This window comes from Thunnus albacares, chromosome 3 (genome assembly GCF_914725855.1).
Source record: "Thunnus albacares chromosome 3, fThuAlb1.1, whole genome shotgun sequence".
Taxonomy (NCBI): domain Eukaryota; kingdom Metazoa; phylum Chordata; class Actinopteri; order Scombriformes; family Scombridae; genus Thunnus; species Thunnus albacares.
In genome coordinates this window covers 6,139,185-6,157,686 of record NC_058108.1, presented here as the reverse complement: position 1 = coordinate 6,157,686, position 18,502 = coordinate 6,139,185, and the positions used below count along the sequence as shown (strand labels likewise).

Genomic DNA, 18,502 nt, shown 5'->3' with positions numbered 1-18,502 from the left:
TTGAAAGATTTTCGTAGATATGTATAATATGAATGTTCTGTGAGTTTATAGGGAGAGAGACAGGAAAAGAGCATATTTTTGTCCTTGTTCAAGAAAATGAATTCCAACCACACAGTCTGGTGTAAACTCAGTCTGAGACTAGCCTGTCTCAGTCCAAATGCCAGATGCAAATATTACAGGTTATGATAAATGACTACATTTATGCATTTCCATATATGCCAGTTTTATTATATATGCTGTTTATTGTTGCCGTTAATTAAAAACCGGTCACCTCCTGAACTGAAAGCTGGTCCGGAAATTTACCAGCTGTTTAGTTTAGTTTAGCATCTTTATCAGTACTTCACCAAAAAGCTGCATATTTATCATCACCACACAAAGAGACAAGAGAGATTGCATTTATGTAGATTTTACACATGGTTAGTGAGCTTTCCTAATCACTAATCATGAAACAAGTTTTCCGCTCCTGTGTTTAACTTTTAACAGTTCACTAAGGACCACTTCCTGTCCTTTCAACACCCATTTTACTTACACAATACATAAAAGTCATCAAATAGGTGTGCTGTCAAGTCTTTGAAAATATTCAACCATTGAAAGGAAACATAACAGAATAGCAGACACAGAGACATGCCAAACACTTTTATTTTCCAGGGTAAGAAGGAATAATTTACTTTCTGTTCAGCTTGCAGAGTTGATGATAGCAGTTGATAAAAAAAAAAAGAACATACAAATAAAAGAAACCACACCATTAATTCTAGACTCAATAGTGACACTGCCTCCTCCTCTTCAAGTATCTTCTCCTTTCAAGTATCTTCTCTTTTACTCTTGTTCTCTCACCTACCACCTCTTCGTCTCGGCTCTGACCTCCACTTCTCTTTTTTTACTTAATAAGAAAGCTGTGAGACAGAGAGAGAGATAAAGAGTCAGAGTAGAAAAAGGAGAAAGAGATACAACATGTTGATGATTTTTTTTTTAACTGAAACTTCAGCTTTAGAGTCTGGAAGCATGTAATCAGATAAAATTGCTCAAAAGATTGCTGAAGATGCATCTGCTTTATCAAACAGTAACAGAATCTGAGGAAATTAGAGTAGACTTAACCCTAAAAATGCCATTCAAAATTCAAAACATGCATTTCAATACTAGGAAATCAAAGAAGTCAAATGTAAATTTTAAATGGCTCATCTTGCAGTGCAATATGCAGCAGCACTGTCTAATTTAAATACACATCTGCTATAGAATTATGCCAGATCTGTGATGGAACTTTATTATTACAGTTTGAATATTGCTAAACAGATCAAATTACTATTGCAGGAAACTTAAAAATGCATTCTGAGTTGTCATTTTCATTTTTCCCCGAGAGCTCCAGACTGAAAGACACCTAAAAGCCACAGGTCAAGTACCATTAGCTATTGCACACTGTTTGACATTTGAATATATATTATTTTGTAATCTCCTATTTTTATTGTGTAGTTAAAACTTTTTAAAAGCTTTTCCAAGGACTCTTTAGGTTAGTTAGAGTTCCAGCATCGAAACTCTGCAGCCTGCCACTGAACACAACAAGACCAGAACACAAACCCCTGCTGTGTGTCTGCTGTGTGGCCTCAGCTAGTCTGAGACTGGATTCAACCTCTTGGGAACCAGTGAACCCAAATGCTTCATTCAACCTGCTGCAGTGGTTCTCATCTGGCTGTCACTCTGGTGACCCGAAGATCACCGAGTCTGCCTCGCCGTGCTCAACACTTTCCGGGAAGTTTGCCTCATCATAAAGCCTTCATCACCACGGAAACAGTAGGAAAACCATCTACCATGCTTCTGTCTCAGAGTTGATGCAAAGAGCTATGCAAAATTACATTTTTACTGGCTTTACTTAGAGTTAATTGACCGTCATTGTGCTTTTGACTTGTTTTTGATAACATTCATTAATTTGGGATTTGCATATGTATTTGTTTATTTACTAGGCCCTTATTGGAAAGCTGCCTTCTTACATTGCCTCCATGCTAGTTTGGTCCACTGGACCACTTTACACCAGGACTAATGACTGGCTTACGCTCCATGTCCCTCGTGTTCATAAAGAGCTTGGAAGAACTGCTTTTGGCTGCTTTTCACTGTCAACCTGGAACACACTACAAAGCACTTTAAAAAGTAATTCATTGGTATCTCTTGGTCATCCACTATCTCAAACCTTTTAACTTTTGTTTGTACCTTTTTTTAATTGATTTTGTTGTTACTCTATTTTTTAAATTTGTATTTATATGTTTATTTTAATTGATTGTCTTCTTTGTTGCTCGACATCATTGTAAATGAGGACTTTGCCCTCAATGATTTGAGGCAAAGACAAATAAATTAAAGACAAATAAATAATTTAATTCATTCGGCAGTAACTTAATTTATCCATTCAGTCATGCATTCATTTATTCTAGTTGTACATATGTATATATGCTTAGTGTTTCTCTTTCATCCCTTTCCCTTGCTAGTTCAAAAAAATATCTTGATTTATCGCCAAGTCGTTGTATTTGTGTATTCCTTTACGACAGAGATGGAGGTCCCTGTATTCATAATTTATGACTATATATATATAAATATATATGACTGATTCATTTTATTTTGCTCTTCAAAGCGAAGAGTGGTGCCCCATATAATTTACGAGCAATTTTCAAATAAAGTCCTAGTGTAACCTAGACAGTATTTTAGTCAGTGCAGCAGGTCAGCTGAACATGCGAAAATGTGAAACTTGACTACAATTCAACACATATATAAAGAATAAAGTTTCAAATCAAAAAATAATGATGAACGAATATTTAATGATGTTTAAATGTTTGTTTTTTTATATTTTCCCAATTATCCTGGTTCTTTCTGGGAAATGTCTTGGAAATCATTAAGACAATATTCTGCAATTACAGATCTGAATCACACCACAACTAACCTTCTATCAATGTGTTGAAGTCACTACACAACAATCGTTGGACTTTAAACCCCTCTACTGAGCTGACACACTGCAATTTGCTCTTAATTTCAAGCTATAGGTCACAACAGGGTTCAAGCCCCCATGACAGTAAATTTTCAGCCCTGGTGAAGTGCCCTCAACATCCTGAATGCCTTCCAGCTCCAGAGGTGAGTTTCTGTTCAGTCTTTTTTATGTAGTGGTAACCTTTAGCTCAAAGTGGGACGAAATTGCTGCTGTTCTGGACCACTAAGCTGGAGGGTTTTAGTGTTCAGACTCATTCACTAAATGACGACCTCCAGAAAACATCCATGGCACATTCACAACTTCTAATATTCAGGGTAAAGAGGAAAAATATGTGAATATATATATTGAATGTACATGAAAATGTCAGGGATATTTTAAGTCAAACTTAAAATCTGTGTTGAAGGTCTCTAGTATCGGTCTCTTGAGAAACAGCCTTGGCTCTGTGTAGGTTTTGGAGGGAGCGTTACCAATCGAGCAGCTGTCTTTCCATCAAACAAATAATGGAAACGGATGGATCCTGTTTTGGCCTGGATTTTTTCACTGTGCCTGCAATACCTTCGCAGTGATTTTATGTCAACTTCAGTGATTTTAAGATTCTTTGTGTGCTTGCATATTATGTTGGAATAATCGTTGACTATGCTGGATGAAACTTGTGCAAGCATCTGTGCAGCGGTACTGTATGGTTACTATAGTTACCTGTAGGGGTATCCATGATACTTGGACCTGAAAATGGAGAGCAGGAAGCTGAAGAAGAACACCACCAGGCCAAGGCCAACGAGGCAGATGACTGCAAAGAGACACACACAGAGAGACATCACACACGTCATCATGCTAAACGGCTTGTTGTAAAGGCTTCTCAAGGTAATTTATACTGAACTACACATAGAAATGGAAGCCACTGTGCATATATAGTATCAGAAAGCAAAGAATAACAGTACATGAATAACCTGTAACATGATATCTGAAACTGAACAAGACAATAACTAATAACACAGAGGAGTTCAATGCATTAGAGTTAACATTTTTTTCAATTTTTTGCAGGTCCTGCAGACACCCTGATATATAAATAATAATTACTAGACAATGGCCCGTGAGAATATTTTATTTCTGGCTGAAGGCATTCATTTAAATCATTTCACGCACATTATAAAGACTGATGCAACTCACTGTTTGATCTCTGTTCAAATTGAATGTGCTTGCAGGGTTTAAACATGGTGTAATACATTGCATCCTCTTCTCTTTATGTTGTTGGTTCACACTCACATGTATAGTAAACACCCACACAAGCCTTCACACACACGCCGAATTGATAGAAGACAAATTAGTTACTCAAACATTTGCTAAAATGCTTGTTTAAAAGCACACCTTAAACATTTCCTGGTGTTCTCTCTAATGACAAAAGCCTTTTATGTTCACATTTATTTAGATAATTCCTCAACGTATAAGCTATTGCCTGTTTCTCATTATCAACCCCTGCAGTCTTGCAGGAAAACTGTGTTTGCAACTATTATCATCTTATTTCCTTGGTGGCCATTCCAAAGTGAAATATACATAAGCATGATCTTTAATCTGCGGGGGAATTGTGTGTCTGCGTGTGTGGGTGTAAGAGTCTATGCACACACGCTCATGTAGCGGCTAATCCTTGAGAAGCACTGTGTTAAATTAAACTGTCACCACCGACTGATATTGTTAATCAGGGATTAGGATGAGGACCTCTCCTGGAGACTAAATAGTGAGATATCCGCTTGTTCTCAGTGTGTGTGTGTGTGTGTGTGTGTGTGTGTGTGTGTGTGCAAAGTTATGTGTGTAAGAGAGAGAGAGGGAGGGGGGGAGGCATAATGTTAGAACAATTTAGCTGGGAAAATGTAAGACAGATGGTCAGAGTGTCAATCTGTGTGTATGTGCTGTCATTCATTTTCAGTGTTTTAACAGTTTGTGTGTTCTGTGTGTGTGATGTGATCTGTGATCTAAGTGTGTATAAGGGTGTTTTCACACCTGCGCTTTTTAGTTTGGTTAAATCGAACTCTGGTTCATTTTCCCCCTCGGTGTAACTCGTTTGGGAAGATCTGACAAAAACAACCGCACTGAGACCCTTTAGAGGAGGTGGTCTTGGTCCTGTCCCAAACAAAAACTCCGGAGCAGTTTGTTTGTGGTGGGAATGTGATCCGATCTTGATCTGAGCCAACTACTAGGTGTAGTTTGAGCAAAATGTTTCTCGTAGCCAGGTGAGCTTTGCATAGTTGGATGCAGATGAGTGAATTTAACAGTTGCCAACAACTGACCTGGACTAGCACAACATAGTACGTTGTATTTGTCCAGTGGACCTCCTTCAGGACCTTCTTCTTGTGTTTACATTTTTGCTCCCGCCCCAAACACATCTGACCAATCAGCGGAGTCAGCGTTCTCATGTGGCTTGTGCTGCTGCATTTTGTCTCACTTGGATTTTTCTCTGTGTGAAAAGAAACCGACCAAAGGCGAAAATGCACCGAGTTAAACAGCTCATCACCTGATTCAGACCAGAGCAAATGAACTATAGGTGTGAAAACACCCTGAGACTACATTTGCTGCCATCGCTCAGCGTCAGCTCCTCCATAACCGTTCCCCTTTCTTTCTTGCAATTTCTCTGCATATCATGCATTTGCAATTCAACACGAGAATCATGGTATATACCGACAAACCTCAGGGGTTCTATTATACTGGGACTGAGCTCTCTCTCTCTCTGTCTCTCTCTCTCTCTTTCTGTGTCTGTGTGTGTGAGACAGCAACTGATATGACATTCAAGTCATAATCCATCTACCACAGGCATACAAACTTATACAAAAACACAGGATGCCCCACTCAGTAATAAGTATATGTGCGCTTTCTTATATTTCTATTCATGTGAAGACTGAAGGGCATCAGATACAAGCTCAGGGTAAAAAAAAAGAGACTTTGTCATTCTTTACTTTAAATACATTATTTTCAAGAGGTGAAAGGCTATATCTGTAGCTATATGAAGGCAACGTTGATATCTAATTCTAGGAAATTTCCTGACAAGTATTGCAATACAAACCTGTGTGTGACATTGACTGGGTGACTTGATTGAGAGGCATTGCATATTTGAGTGTGTGTCTCCAGGGAGGCCCCTCGTGCCCCTCGTGTTCCCTGGGTTGCCACATCTACGTATGTTCCTTTGAGCGCAGGAGCAACAGAACGTCTGTGTATCTTCATTAAGTATAGTGGGATGTATTTCCCATAGCTCATCAATTATCACTGAGAGGTGTCTTAGTATGCATCCATGGATAATGACACTCCCATACACACACGCACTAAGCATGCTAATATGCCAAGTGATTTATGACCTTGGCGAAATGACAAGTTGTTTAAGCTGAATGATTTCACTCAATGACAAAAGGTGGTAATCCCTCTTTTTACTGTGTGACTTGGCTCAAGTCAAATCATGATATATTGGCGTGGTAAAATATTGTATATTTACATTTCCCAAGCATGAGCAAGCCAATAACCATATTAAGTAAAGCCTATCTAATTAGCAGGAAAAATATGAATAGATATTATAATGTTAAGTGCAGTTCATTCTTTGATGTGCAACTGACACATTAACTGACTTAACTGCTGGATGTAATCACCCACAGTTCATTATTTTTTATGCCAAATGGAGACAGAAAAACCTGCTTGTTAATGTTTACACTGCACAATTACAAGGAAACGTGAGACTTTTGGCATTTATGTTAATGAAACAGATCTGACTGCTTACTTCACTTACTTACATTCATCAAATATAGTTAAAAATGAACAACAGTCTGCATTTTAAAAAAAAAAAATCAAATTCATTCCCCTCTGTAGTATTAAAAGAATAAACGAGGAAATAACTGAACACTGTCATCAAACCATGTTTTTTCATTACCATTATTTTATTCTATTATAATTTTTAGTACCTCGCCAGAAGAGAGAATATGGCTGCATGATGGACGGCCTGCTTTTTTCATCAAATTAAGCCAAATCTTAAGAAATAAAGAAAAGAACAAATGAAGAAATGACTGAACATTAGCAGTGACTTTCCCTTGGCTCCTTATTGTTATTTTAATGTGATTTGTTTTTGCTACACAATGACAAAATCTATTTTTTAATACCTCGGTTCTTTATAGTTCAGCATAAGGAACAGTTGTTACTGCACTATAAACTAATTAGGAGCTTTATAAAGAGATACCTTAAGTCTTTGCATTTCGGGGTCAGGTCCTATAGTTGGCTCGATTTCATTTAAACTCTAATAAGCTCTGCTGTCTTGAAATCTGGTATTGCTATACCGCATGTTGGCACTTCACCAGTAAGATATGGTAATTTTTGGGGTTGTGGCCTTGCTTTAAAGTTGTTTCTAAAGTATTTTGCTCTTTCACATACCCATCTCACTTTTTCCTGACTCCTCAACTTCTCTCCACTAATTTCGTCCACTAATCGGAAGATCAGCGGTTCGATCCGCAGCCCCTACGGTCTGCATATCGAAGTGTCCTTGGACAAGATACTGAACCCCAAATTTCTCCTGAAGGCTGTGCCACTGGTGTGTGAGTGTGTGTATGAATGATTAGAAACTCCTCCTGATGACCAGGCATGTAGTATAAAGCAATTTCAGTGACTGGAAGACTAGAAAGGTGCTATATGAATGCAGTCCATTTACCATTTACCCTCTCACCCCCCACCTACCCAAACGCATATATGAGTAGTGCATATGTATGAATTTCTAACTCCATTTACTCGTTCAGTAACTCCCTCGCTGTTAAACAGTGTGTGCACGCTGTGATTTCTGGTGCAGATGTCCATGGAAGCTGCAGATAACTTCCTGTAGCTGCACTCAGCAGTATGTAAGCTATATGCCAGAAATTTAACACCACATCCAGTGATTATACTACCATTCAAGCATAATCCTCTCTCTATTACTGACAGATGACTATTCTCTATGCTGCGTTTTAATGCACTTATTTAATTTGTGTGTCCATATTTGCGCATGTGTGTGTGTGCGTATTCGTCCCAGTGACAGCGGTTGGATATAATTGTTTATTCTATCTGTGTTTGTGTGTTGATGATGTGTGTGCTTTACATAACAGCATTAGTATGCTTGTGCTGCAGTTAAAAAAAAAAAAGTAATCTGCATGATGTGTTTGTTTCAGTTTATTAAAATTAGCAGGTGGTAATTATACAAAGACTGAGGTTGAATTAAAGTAGCTGATGTAATAAAAAAAAAATACATGTCTCTGTACATATTAAGAGGAGAACAAAAAAGGGGTGAGATGGAAAAAGAGAGGATGGAGACGAACAAAGGAACAAAAAAAATAGAGACCTGTTGGATGGACCGCTGAGAGAACTGATAAATGATTATAAATTGTCTGTACTAAACATGTGATGTATCAGAATTACACAGATGATAATTATATGAGCCCGCATGCATGTGTGTCCGTGTGTGCATGTAGATAAGTGTGAGTGTGCTCTTGTTCAGTCTGATACTGAGACACAAGTCTTGAGGTAGTTATAAAATCATTATCATTTTAATTGCCAAGCTTTAACATCTCAAGGAGAACTCATGGGTAAAGTAGAACAAAAAGTTGATAATCTTGCCTTTAGATTTTTTTAGTGTGTGTGCATATGTATATGCATAAGTGTGTGGCCTCATAGAAGCAATTGAAAGGCTTCTCAAGTTGCTTTTTCATCACACCGACTCTAATTAAAATCCACTTGTGTGTAACTGTGTCTCTGTGTTTGAGGCAATTACCAGTACAGGCTATCTAATATCTAACTCCCTTTTTCATAATCTAGGGATTATGCAGAGCAGAAACTCTGGTTGGGCAGTAAAGGAAGAGGTCAGAGGCCAGTTTGTCATTAGTGTGGTCAAGTGTCCACCTCACATTTGAAGTGATGAACGGTGTTATACCCTGAACACCTCTAGACGAGACTCATCAGGAGGTGTCGAGGGACTGTCAATCATTGTGTGTCTCTTTTTTTTTTTATTGGTGTGCTTTGTTAGAACATTTGTGTTTCCTTTTGACAGCACATGTCAGTGTTTGTATGTAGCAGTTTGTATGTATATGTTGATACTGTACACTTTTGTGGGTTATAGCTGTCCTGGTTTAACTTGCCGTACCAGGTGGTTGTTACGTAGAACCATCTCAGAAGTCGTCCTTGGAAACTATTTGGAAAAGGGCAGGCACTTTTAAAAAAATACTTGGCGACTGGATTGGTGGTGATTGGATCTGTCTATCACCGTCTATCACCGTCTTACATTGTGAGGCAGCGGGATTCACGAGATTGCAAGATCATGTGAGGGTCCTCATAAGACATTGACTGGTCTGAACCACTGGTGGTTCAGACACAAGCGTATAACTTGAAGCCCAACAAGATGGATTCTCACGTAATTGTGTGATGTTGTGATCTTGCAAATCTAGCTGCCTCACAAGGTAAGTCCTGGTTGACAATGTCACTAGACTGTTCGAAACAGAGACTGCACCATGTTTTTAATTTCATGTATTAAAATCAACTACATGAGGCCACTACTGATAGGCTTTCAGCACTTTGCCAGATTTGCTGTAGTTTCAAATCTCTCACCACTGGAGAAGGGAATATAAAATGAGAAAAACTCCATATTATGGCATCAATGGCATCAACTTCTCATTTTGTATTCCTTCATTAAAAAAAAAAATCTTTTACTGAGAAGAATGTCAGACTGTAGTGACATCTGTGTTGTATTTTAACATTGTATTCCACTTGCTCAGCCTTTAGTGGAAATCTGTGTCACTGCTTTAATCAGGGAGCTGCTAAATTCCTTCATACATGTTGAAAAAGACCAGTAATACTACAATGTGACAGCAATTACCAAACCAAAGTGTCACAATTAATTTGATGATACATTTTAAAAACAGCACAAATTGCACTTTATGGCTTATAGTTAAGTATTGTGTTTTGCTTCAAACAGCAAAAAAATCCCAGTTAGAAAATTGCCTTCTTGGCTAAGAATAAAAGCTTTAAACAGAGACCCCATTATTCTAAATTAACTCCTTAAGACTATCTTTTTCTCCAAGGATGAAAAAGGGCTGCCTCGTGGTTTCAGACTTGTTCTACATCCAGAGACATTTGTGACCTATTAAATAGGCACATCAGCTTGAAAGTTTGTCATCCGAGATTCACCTTCAGTGTAATCAGTGAAGTACATCTCAACCACTTAGTGTACGTTTGGTTGATTGGGCATTCTGCTGGATTGATTAAGGTTCACAAGAGGGGCAGTTTTGTGTGCCAAATTCTCCACCTCTCAAGAGCCGGTACACATTTCCAAAGCTACAGTATGGTACTAGGTATGAGAACATTTAATAAACCTGTATTCTATAGGTAACAGGCAAAATAGCATGTACTGAACATAATACATGTGCAGAGGAGCAGTAAATAAAGAAATAATGTAAATAATAAAGTAAAAAAAGGAAAAACAGCAGAAGTAATAAATGAGCACAATATCTGATTATTTTATGACATGTGGAGGAGATGCTCTGCATGAACATGAATATGTTAATGGATGGACTGCTGCACAAATTTTAGTTAGTTGATGAGACATTTACAAATGTGCGTTTGGCTTCAGGTACCATGGGAATCTAGGGAGACATGAGCCATATCAATAATATCTTCCACCTGCTCTGGTATGAGAGTCTGCTGGACTCAGGACAGCTGATTAGTTCACTCTCCTGTTCTGATACATTACAGATCCTTTAAATGTTTTATTTCTTCTGAGCATGTACATGTGTCCACCCATTTGTTTAACATTTTAATTATATTTATTTGACTTTTGAACACACACACACTTAATTAGTGTTTAAGCATAATGTTTTCCACAGCATTCATTATGATAATTTTGTGAAGAAGAGACAGATTTTTCATGGTTGCTGAGTTGAAGTGCTGCCTTCAATTTTTTGATTTGATTTTCTTTACTTCATTAATACAGTATGTGACAGAACTGAGTACATCCCTTGTCAATATCACTAAAATGTTTAGTAATTACAAATCATTTCCATTAAGTGCAGTTTTATTTCTTTTTAGACTAGAAGAATTAAGCCAATTCACTTGAAAAACAGAATGTTTGACTAATTAAACTATGATGAAAGATCCATATTTAAGAATGAACTGCAACAGAAGTCAGCACACCCTTTATTAGTGAGACTCCATTCTTTTATTTTTTTTAAATACTTTGTATTACTGATGACAGATTGGATCCTGCTGGACATGGATGATACCATTCTTGCCAAAATCTGTGGGAGATGTTCTGTCATTCTTCACAGATAATTATTTTCAGCTGCTCTTTGCTGGAGGGGTTTTGTTTCTCTACCTTCCTCTTTAAAATACTCTAAAGGTGGATTATTGGATTCAGGTCTGGGGACATATTTGCCAGGTCATAGTTTTCACTTTTTTTTCTTCTTTAAAAACTCTTATGTGATTTTTGCAGTGTGTTTGGGATCATTGTCATGTTGGAAAATTTCTTTCCCACCAACCTTCTTGAGAATACTACTTATCTTTTCATTCAGTATTTGGGTATACAAACGTGGTTCATAGTGCCGTCTATAAATGTCATCTCCCCTACATCTATCGCACTCACGCAGCCCCACATCAGCACACTCCCACCTCCATGTTTCACAGTCGGCACTGTGCAGTCGCTGCGGTATTCCTGACCAGGTCCAAGCCAAACATGCTGGACCCCATCTGATCCAAACCAATTTATTTTTGTTTCATCTGACCAAAGAATGTGCCACCAGTATTCATCAGGCTTCTTTTCATGTTCTTTGGCAGAGTTTAATCTTGCAGTTTTGTGCCATTTTGTGAGCAATGGTTTTCTTTTTGGACTTCGTCTGTAGAGGCTGACTTCATGCAAAGTCCTGCGCACTGTCTGAGCAGTCACTGAAACACCAATTTCCACAGATAATCCTCATGCCAAGTCAGAAGTCAGTGCCAAGTCATTTTTCGAGGACGGCCACCGCACCTTGTGTTATTGGTATTATGGGTCCTCCTGTACCTCCCAACCACTTCTGCAACTGTGCTCTGGCTTCTGTCCAGTAGCCTACTGATGATCTTGTACCCTCTCCCATCTTCCATCACAATTTGGTTTCTTACTTGTTCAGGCAATTCCTTACCATGTGGAGCCATGTTGCATGAAACACATCCAGGCCAAATTGAGAAAGTTGTTGTGTCCACAGGTTCTTTTATAACCTTGTTCAGGCAATTAGTCTTAATTGGAGGTCACAGGTGTAATCACTTTTGTTGCACTGACGTTGTACTTTGAGGCCTGTATTTTCAATTTAGTCTATCTAACCTATTTGTTTTTAATTATAAATACTTTTTAGTGATATTGCACAGTGGTGTACTCAGTTTTGTTATATACTGTATGTAGCCTATTTTGATTTCAGGCATAACAAAAATTTGGTTTATTGATTGTCTGAGGTTGGCTGGCCACCGCTGAACTGTGCCTTTAAGTGCTCCTTCACTGGCAAATAGAAAAATATTTGGGTGCGTACATAGACATTACTGTTGTTGTCAAATCAGATGTTAAATTCAAATAGATTGTAAGTGCAATTTGAGCAATTCTTAGGATTTTTTGCCTTTGTTTTTGCATCCTCGCTGTTTATTGGACAGGCAACAGTACAGGGTGACAGAAAACATGGAGAAAAAGGGGGATGACATGGGAAAAAAAGACGATCCTCAGCTGAATTAAAACACATTGGAGGTGGAGCCAAATCTGAATCCAGTATTCAGAAAATCACAAATAGTGGGTTTTTAATGAATAATTATTTTGTACAAATATTTTAAAAATGATTTCTTTTCGGGAAGAAAAAAGGACATGTCAAATAACAGCACACAGCAGGGATTTGGTTAGATTGCTGTCTCTGTCTCTCTGCTCTGGTTTGCTCTGCTGTCTGTCCCTGTGTTTCAAGGATGTATAAATAGCTGCAGGTCTGTGTGTCTAATGGAGCAGAGCTTTGGTTGAGTGGTCAGAGCAGTCACCCATGGTCTGGGAGATCTGGGTTCGAGGCCCAGTGTAGAAACTCTCCTTCACAAAATAGGTTATTGAAGAACATCTATTTTAACATTTTAATAACCTAAAATTAGAAGTGTAATAAAAACAAAAACAGGATTGTTATGCCTATTTCCCCTTTTGTTCAAATACAAATAATTTTGCCGCCTCAACATATGGTATTTGTGTCAAATAAGAACAACTTTGGCTCTTACATGAATGTGAAAATAAAAATACTAGGTCTATCAAAAAAAGCAGCATTTTGAGGGACTTTAAACACACACATGGGAGGGTGTACGATAACTAACTTTTAACTGTCTCAAGATTAATTTGATTAATTACAAGCGAACTGAATCATTTTCTTGTTCAGCCAAATCAGGTTTATTTTTCGATAAAGTCACAAAAAATCTACCTGCTTGTCAACGTTCATCAACCACAGCTCAAGTACATTTAAGGGTATTTCATGGATGAAATAAAGAAAAGGGATCTTTGCATGCCAAACTTAATCAACCATTCATCTGGCCTATCTTAATAATATAGTTGTGTATTCAGAAGCAGTTATGGGGGAGGTGAGGGGTCACCTCAGTGATTAACTGGAGAGCAAAACAAGTGCTTTTCATCTTCAGAGACGCTCCAACTAATTGACAGTTATGCAAATACACATCACACTAATGAAAGTGCTGCAATGATATGTGTGTGTGTGTGTGTGTGTGCATTAGTCTATCATCCACTTCTCTACACATATATATACTCATCAATATAGTTCTTCCAGTTCATATCTAGATTTAGATTGTGGACATCAACAAGGGTACCATGCAGCACAATCAGCTTGGCAGGAGTGTCTTCCTCAAAGCTGCTGATCTTGAGCTGGTTGAGATTGAACTCACAATTATTTAAAGTTTAAGGACATGTTTCTTTTGGCAAGTTTAAACTTTTTATTTATTGTGAAAGGATCTGTTCTCTGAAATCTGCCAACAACATTTTTTCCATTTGCTGCTGGTAAATTTAGAGATGTCCACCATTGAAATTTCTGCTGTCATTCAACTACAATGGGGGTGAATGGAATTGTGTTTTTGCTCCACATAGCACAGAAAAATGATATTTCAAAAAAAAAAAAAAAAAAAAAAAAATCAAAATAAATTGGCATTGTCCACACGGTGAACAGGTTTTATATAAAATATTTTTTGGTAGAAAGTCAAGTCAATTTTACTTATGTAGCGCCGAATCACAACAGAAGTTATCTCACAGCACTTTTCACATAGAGCAGGTCTAGACCAAGCAGCAACCTCTGGGACTGTAAAATGAAGCCAATGCAGAAGTGCCAAAAACTGCAGTTCCTTGAATGGCCACTTGAGGCTCCAAACACGAGTTATTCCCCATAGACCCCCATGTTAAAATGCCCAACTTTACAGCAAAAATAAACATGTTTACAGCCTGGTACAAAAAACGGTTTTGGTCTCTATAGCTTATTTCCCTTTTCATGACAACTGTACGGCCGTAGAGTTATGCATAATGAAAGACTGCTTTGAGTGACAGGTCCACCAGCCGCTAGGTGGCTTGTTTCAGCCATTCGGCCTGCCTCTTTGCCCATTTTTGATTGGCTGGGAATTAGGCAGCGTCACGCACTGCCAAGATTTAATTTACAGAGACCCAACCATTCAAACAAATAAAACATTAAAACATATATGATTTTTGAAAAGCTTGTGTAGTCAACCCCCCCCCCCCCAAGATTACATTTTGTAACATGCTACGATGTGTCTTTAACTCATCTTTCACTGTGCCTACTGTGCCAATGTCAAGATGCAAACTATGATCAAGCAATAGAACATGTATTCTGACAAAACATAGGCTAGTAAGCACAAAACATGAGAGGAAGCTCAAAAGACATTTGTCTTATTCAGCTGTAGGACAACGAGCCCAGAAACAGAAGAAAAGTTTAATTCTTTGAAAACATTATGATTCCTTTTGGCCTAAAAGTCTGTGTGTGTAGGTTAAGGAGCACACACACATGGACCTAATGACATCTGACCTAAAGGCATAAGGATGTCAAGGAGACATGAACAAGACTAAAAACCTGTGCCTTCCTCCAGCAGCCACAGGAGGAAAATGGACAGTTTTGGAAATTAACATCTTTGTTTTTCTTTTCAGACACAGACTGCCCCCACCCTGGATAGACCATTCTCCCTTCTTCTGCTAGCTAACCATCTCTTAGTTGTAAATTTTGGGAGAAGCCACAGGTTTTGGGTTTTATTCTGTATTTTATTTGGTTAATCTCACTGGTTTTCATGATGTTTTGATGACATCGGCATTGATGACAGAAATGAGTGAATATCCAATTTGCAAGCACGTAATTTTCAGATAGTTGATAGGAAATAAAATCATCTCCCTTTTATTTGAAGGTCAGTTTTCTCCTCACACAAAGAAATGAATTAGTAATAGAGGGGTTCACTCACTTATTTCTTCCAAAACACGCCTCCTAGACTATAAAAGTTTACAACTCTTTGTCTGGCTTGGCTTCTTTTTTGTTTTGCTTGCTTGCTGTCCGCTGCTGTGATGTCTTCTGTTTGTTTTTTTTTTCCTCTAAGCCTCGCCAGCCGTGTTGCATTTCTGCCATTGGCTTTTTCATTTTTCCCTGAGAGCTCCAGAAAAGAAACTCTCCTTAAGAAGAAAGACTGAAAGACACCTAAAAACCAAAGGCCAAGTACCATTAGCCATTGCATGCTGTTTGTCATTTTAATATATTATTTCTTCTAATCTCCTATTTTTATTGTGTAGTTTAACTTTTTAAAAGCTTTTCCAAGGACTCTTTAGGTTAGTTAGAGCTCCAGCATCCAAACTCTGCAGCCTGCCACTGAACACAACAAGACCAGAACACAAACCCCTGCTGTGTGTCTGCTGTGTGGCCTCAGCTAGTCTGAGACTGGATTCAACCTCCTGGGAACCAGTGAACCAAAATGCTTCACTCAACCTGCTGCAGTGGTTCTCATCTGGCTGTCACTCTGTTGACCCGAAGATCACCGAGTCTGCTTCACCGTGCTCGGCACTTTCTGGGAAGTTCGCCTCATCATCAAGCCCTCATCACCACGGAAACAGTAGGAAAACCATGTACTATGCTTCTGTCTCAGAGTTGATGCAAGAGCTATGCAAAAATTACATTTTTATTGGCTGTTAGAGTCTTGGCCCCTCGTTGCGTTTTTGACTCGTTTTTGAAAACATTCATTTGTTAATTCATAATTTACTTATTCAGTCATGCATCCATTCATTCACCCATTTTACTTGTATTTATGTACATATGCTTAGTGTTTCCCTTTCATCCCTATCCCTTGGTAGTTCAATAAATATCTTGACTTATTGCCAAGTCGTTGTTTTTGTCTGTTTCTTTACAACAGAGATGGAGGTCACTGTATTCAGAGTTCATGGCTTTCAGATATAAGACTGAGTAATTTAATTGAATTATTTTCCTCCTAAGTAATTAATTCATTATTAATTTACTGTTAATTAATTAACCAATAGAGGAAGTGCCCCTATTAACTTTACTAGTGCTTAATATTGATTTCAAGTGTAGTGTTATTCCTGCATAGCGTAGCCTGGAGTGGTTGGAAAGCCAAGCAATGAAATGTTATTTTCCAGTGATAGTGAATGGTAGCAAGAAAAATTAACTTCTTATGAAGTTAGAGAGTGTAAGTCCAATCTTAAAGAAAGGGAATCCTCCTGGCACTTAGGGTAAGTAAAACAGAGGATTTCCTGACTGTTAATGTTGTAGTCAGTAAATGTCCTTTTCAATGAGACCTAGGACTGTAAATAGGAACCAGAAGAATTTATTAAGACCTAAATTTACTTGCCTGTGACCATAAGAAATTTGGATTAGTTAACAAATTTCGAGCTGAACAATATCTGTGTGAATGTATGTGAGTAACTTATTCAAACCTTTTTTTTCAGTTATGATTTCAACTGTACATCTTATGAAAATTGACATTTTACAGGATTTTTGTTTGTGCTACAAAAAAATAAAACCTCTCCTTCACCAGTGTTACTTCCTAAAACATTGATTATGACAAAATGACTTTGGCTGTTGCAAGGATAAACCACTTACCTGCTCGCTACAAGGCGGCTCTAACCACTATGCCACCCAGCATGAATAAAAACATACACCTTGTTTATACCTCCTGACACCTGGAACACTCCAAAATTGGGGAATTGAGTTTGAAAAAGGAAAGAAAAAGGACAATAAGAAGAACAAATGTAGAAAACAATCTTCTCTACTTACTTCTCCTCTTGCCAACGTCTCCCTTGGAGGTGGCAGCCTCATTCAGCAGCACCATCCCCATGGTGATTGCAGCATCTGGGACAAGGTTGTCAAGGAAACAACACACTCGCAATACAGGAGAGGGAGAAGCTGGAAGTACACACTGCCCCAGAAGATCTGCTGGACACACACGTATGCACTTACAGATCACTAACATGTTAATTAATTACAAATCCTGTCCATGTAATACAATTGTATTTGTTTTTAGACAATACCCAAGAAGAATTAAGCCAATTCATTTGAAAAACAGAATGTTTGACTAATTAAACTATAATGAAAGATCCATATTTAAGAACGAACTGCAACAGAAGTCAGCACAACCTTCATTAGTGAGACTGCATTATTTTATTTTATAGTATTTTGTATGCCCGCCTTTGTTTTTGATAACAGATTGGATCCTGCTGGACATGGATGATATCAGTCTCGCCCAAATCTGTGGGAGATGTTCTGTCATTCTTCACAGATAATTCTGTTCAGCTCTTTGCTGGAGGGGTTTTGTTGCTCTACCTTCCTCTTTAAAATAGCCTAAAGGTGTTTTTATTGGATTCAGGTCCAGGGACATACTTGCCAGGTCATGGTTTTCACTTTTTACTTCTTTAAAAACTCTTATGTGATTTTTGTGTGTTTGAGATCATTGTCAAGTTGGAAAATTCCTCTCCTGCCAACATTTTTGAGACTGGTAGTCATCCTTTCATTCAGTATTTGGGTATACAAACTTGATTCATAGTGCCGTCTATAAATGTCATCTCCCCTACATCTATCGCACTCATGCAGCCCCACATCATGCAGTCGCTGTGGTATTCCTGGCCAGGTCCAAGCCAAACATGCTGGACCCCATCTGATACAAACCAATTTAATTTGATTTCATCTGACCAAAGAATGTGCCACCAGTATTCATCAGGCTTTTTCATGTTCTTTGGCAGAGTTTAATCTTGCAGTTTTGTGCTGTTTTTTGAGTGTCATCCACAGAGGTTGACTTCCTGCAATGTCCTTCACACTGTCTGAGCAGTCACTGAAACACCAGTTTCCACAGATAATACTTGTGCCAAGTCAGAAGCATTTGCCCGTCTGTTTTTCAATGCAAGGTTTTGTAAAAAGCAAATTGTGCATGCCGTTATTTTTTGAGAACAGCCACTGCACCTTGTGTTATTGGTATTATGGGTCCTCCTGTACCTCCTAACCACTGCTGCAACTGTGCTCC

At 38.2% G+C, this 18,502-nt stretch overlaps 1 protein-coding gene across 1 annotated transcript in view; it reads right to left on the bottom strand.

The window, feature by feature from the left end:
- Window positions 1-621: 621 nt before the first annotated feature.
- tusc3 (tumor suppressor candidate 3) overlaps window positions 622-18,502 on the bottom strand; it is a 90,302-nt gene continuing 72,421 nt past the window's right edge. Inside the window, exons 8-10 of the mRNA XM_044345979.1 lie at window positions 17,263-17,337; window positions 3,662-3,752; window positions 622-893 (exon numbers count right to left, since the gene is read on the bottom strand). Of these exons, the coding sequence (XP_044201914.1) occupies window positions 878-893; window positions 3,662-3,752; window positions 17,263-17,337 (182 nt within the window). The 3' untranslated portion in view covers window positions 622-877. The remainder of the gene's footprint in view (window positions 894-3,661; window positions 3,753-17,262; window positions 17,338-18,502) is intronic.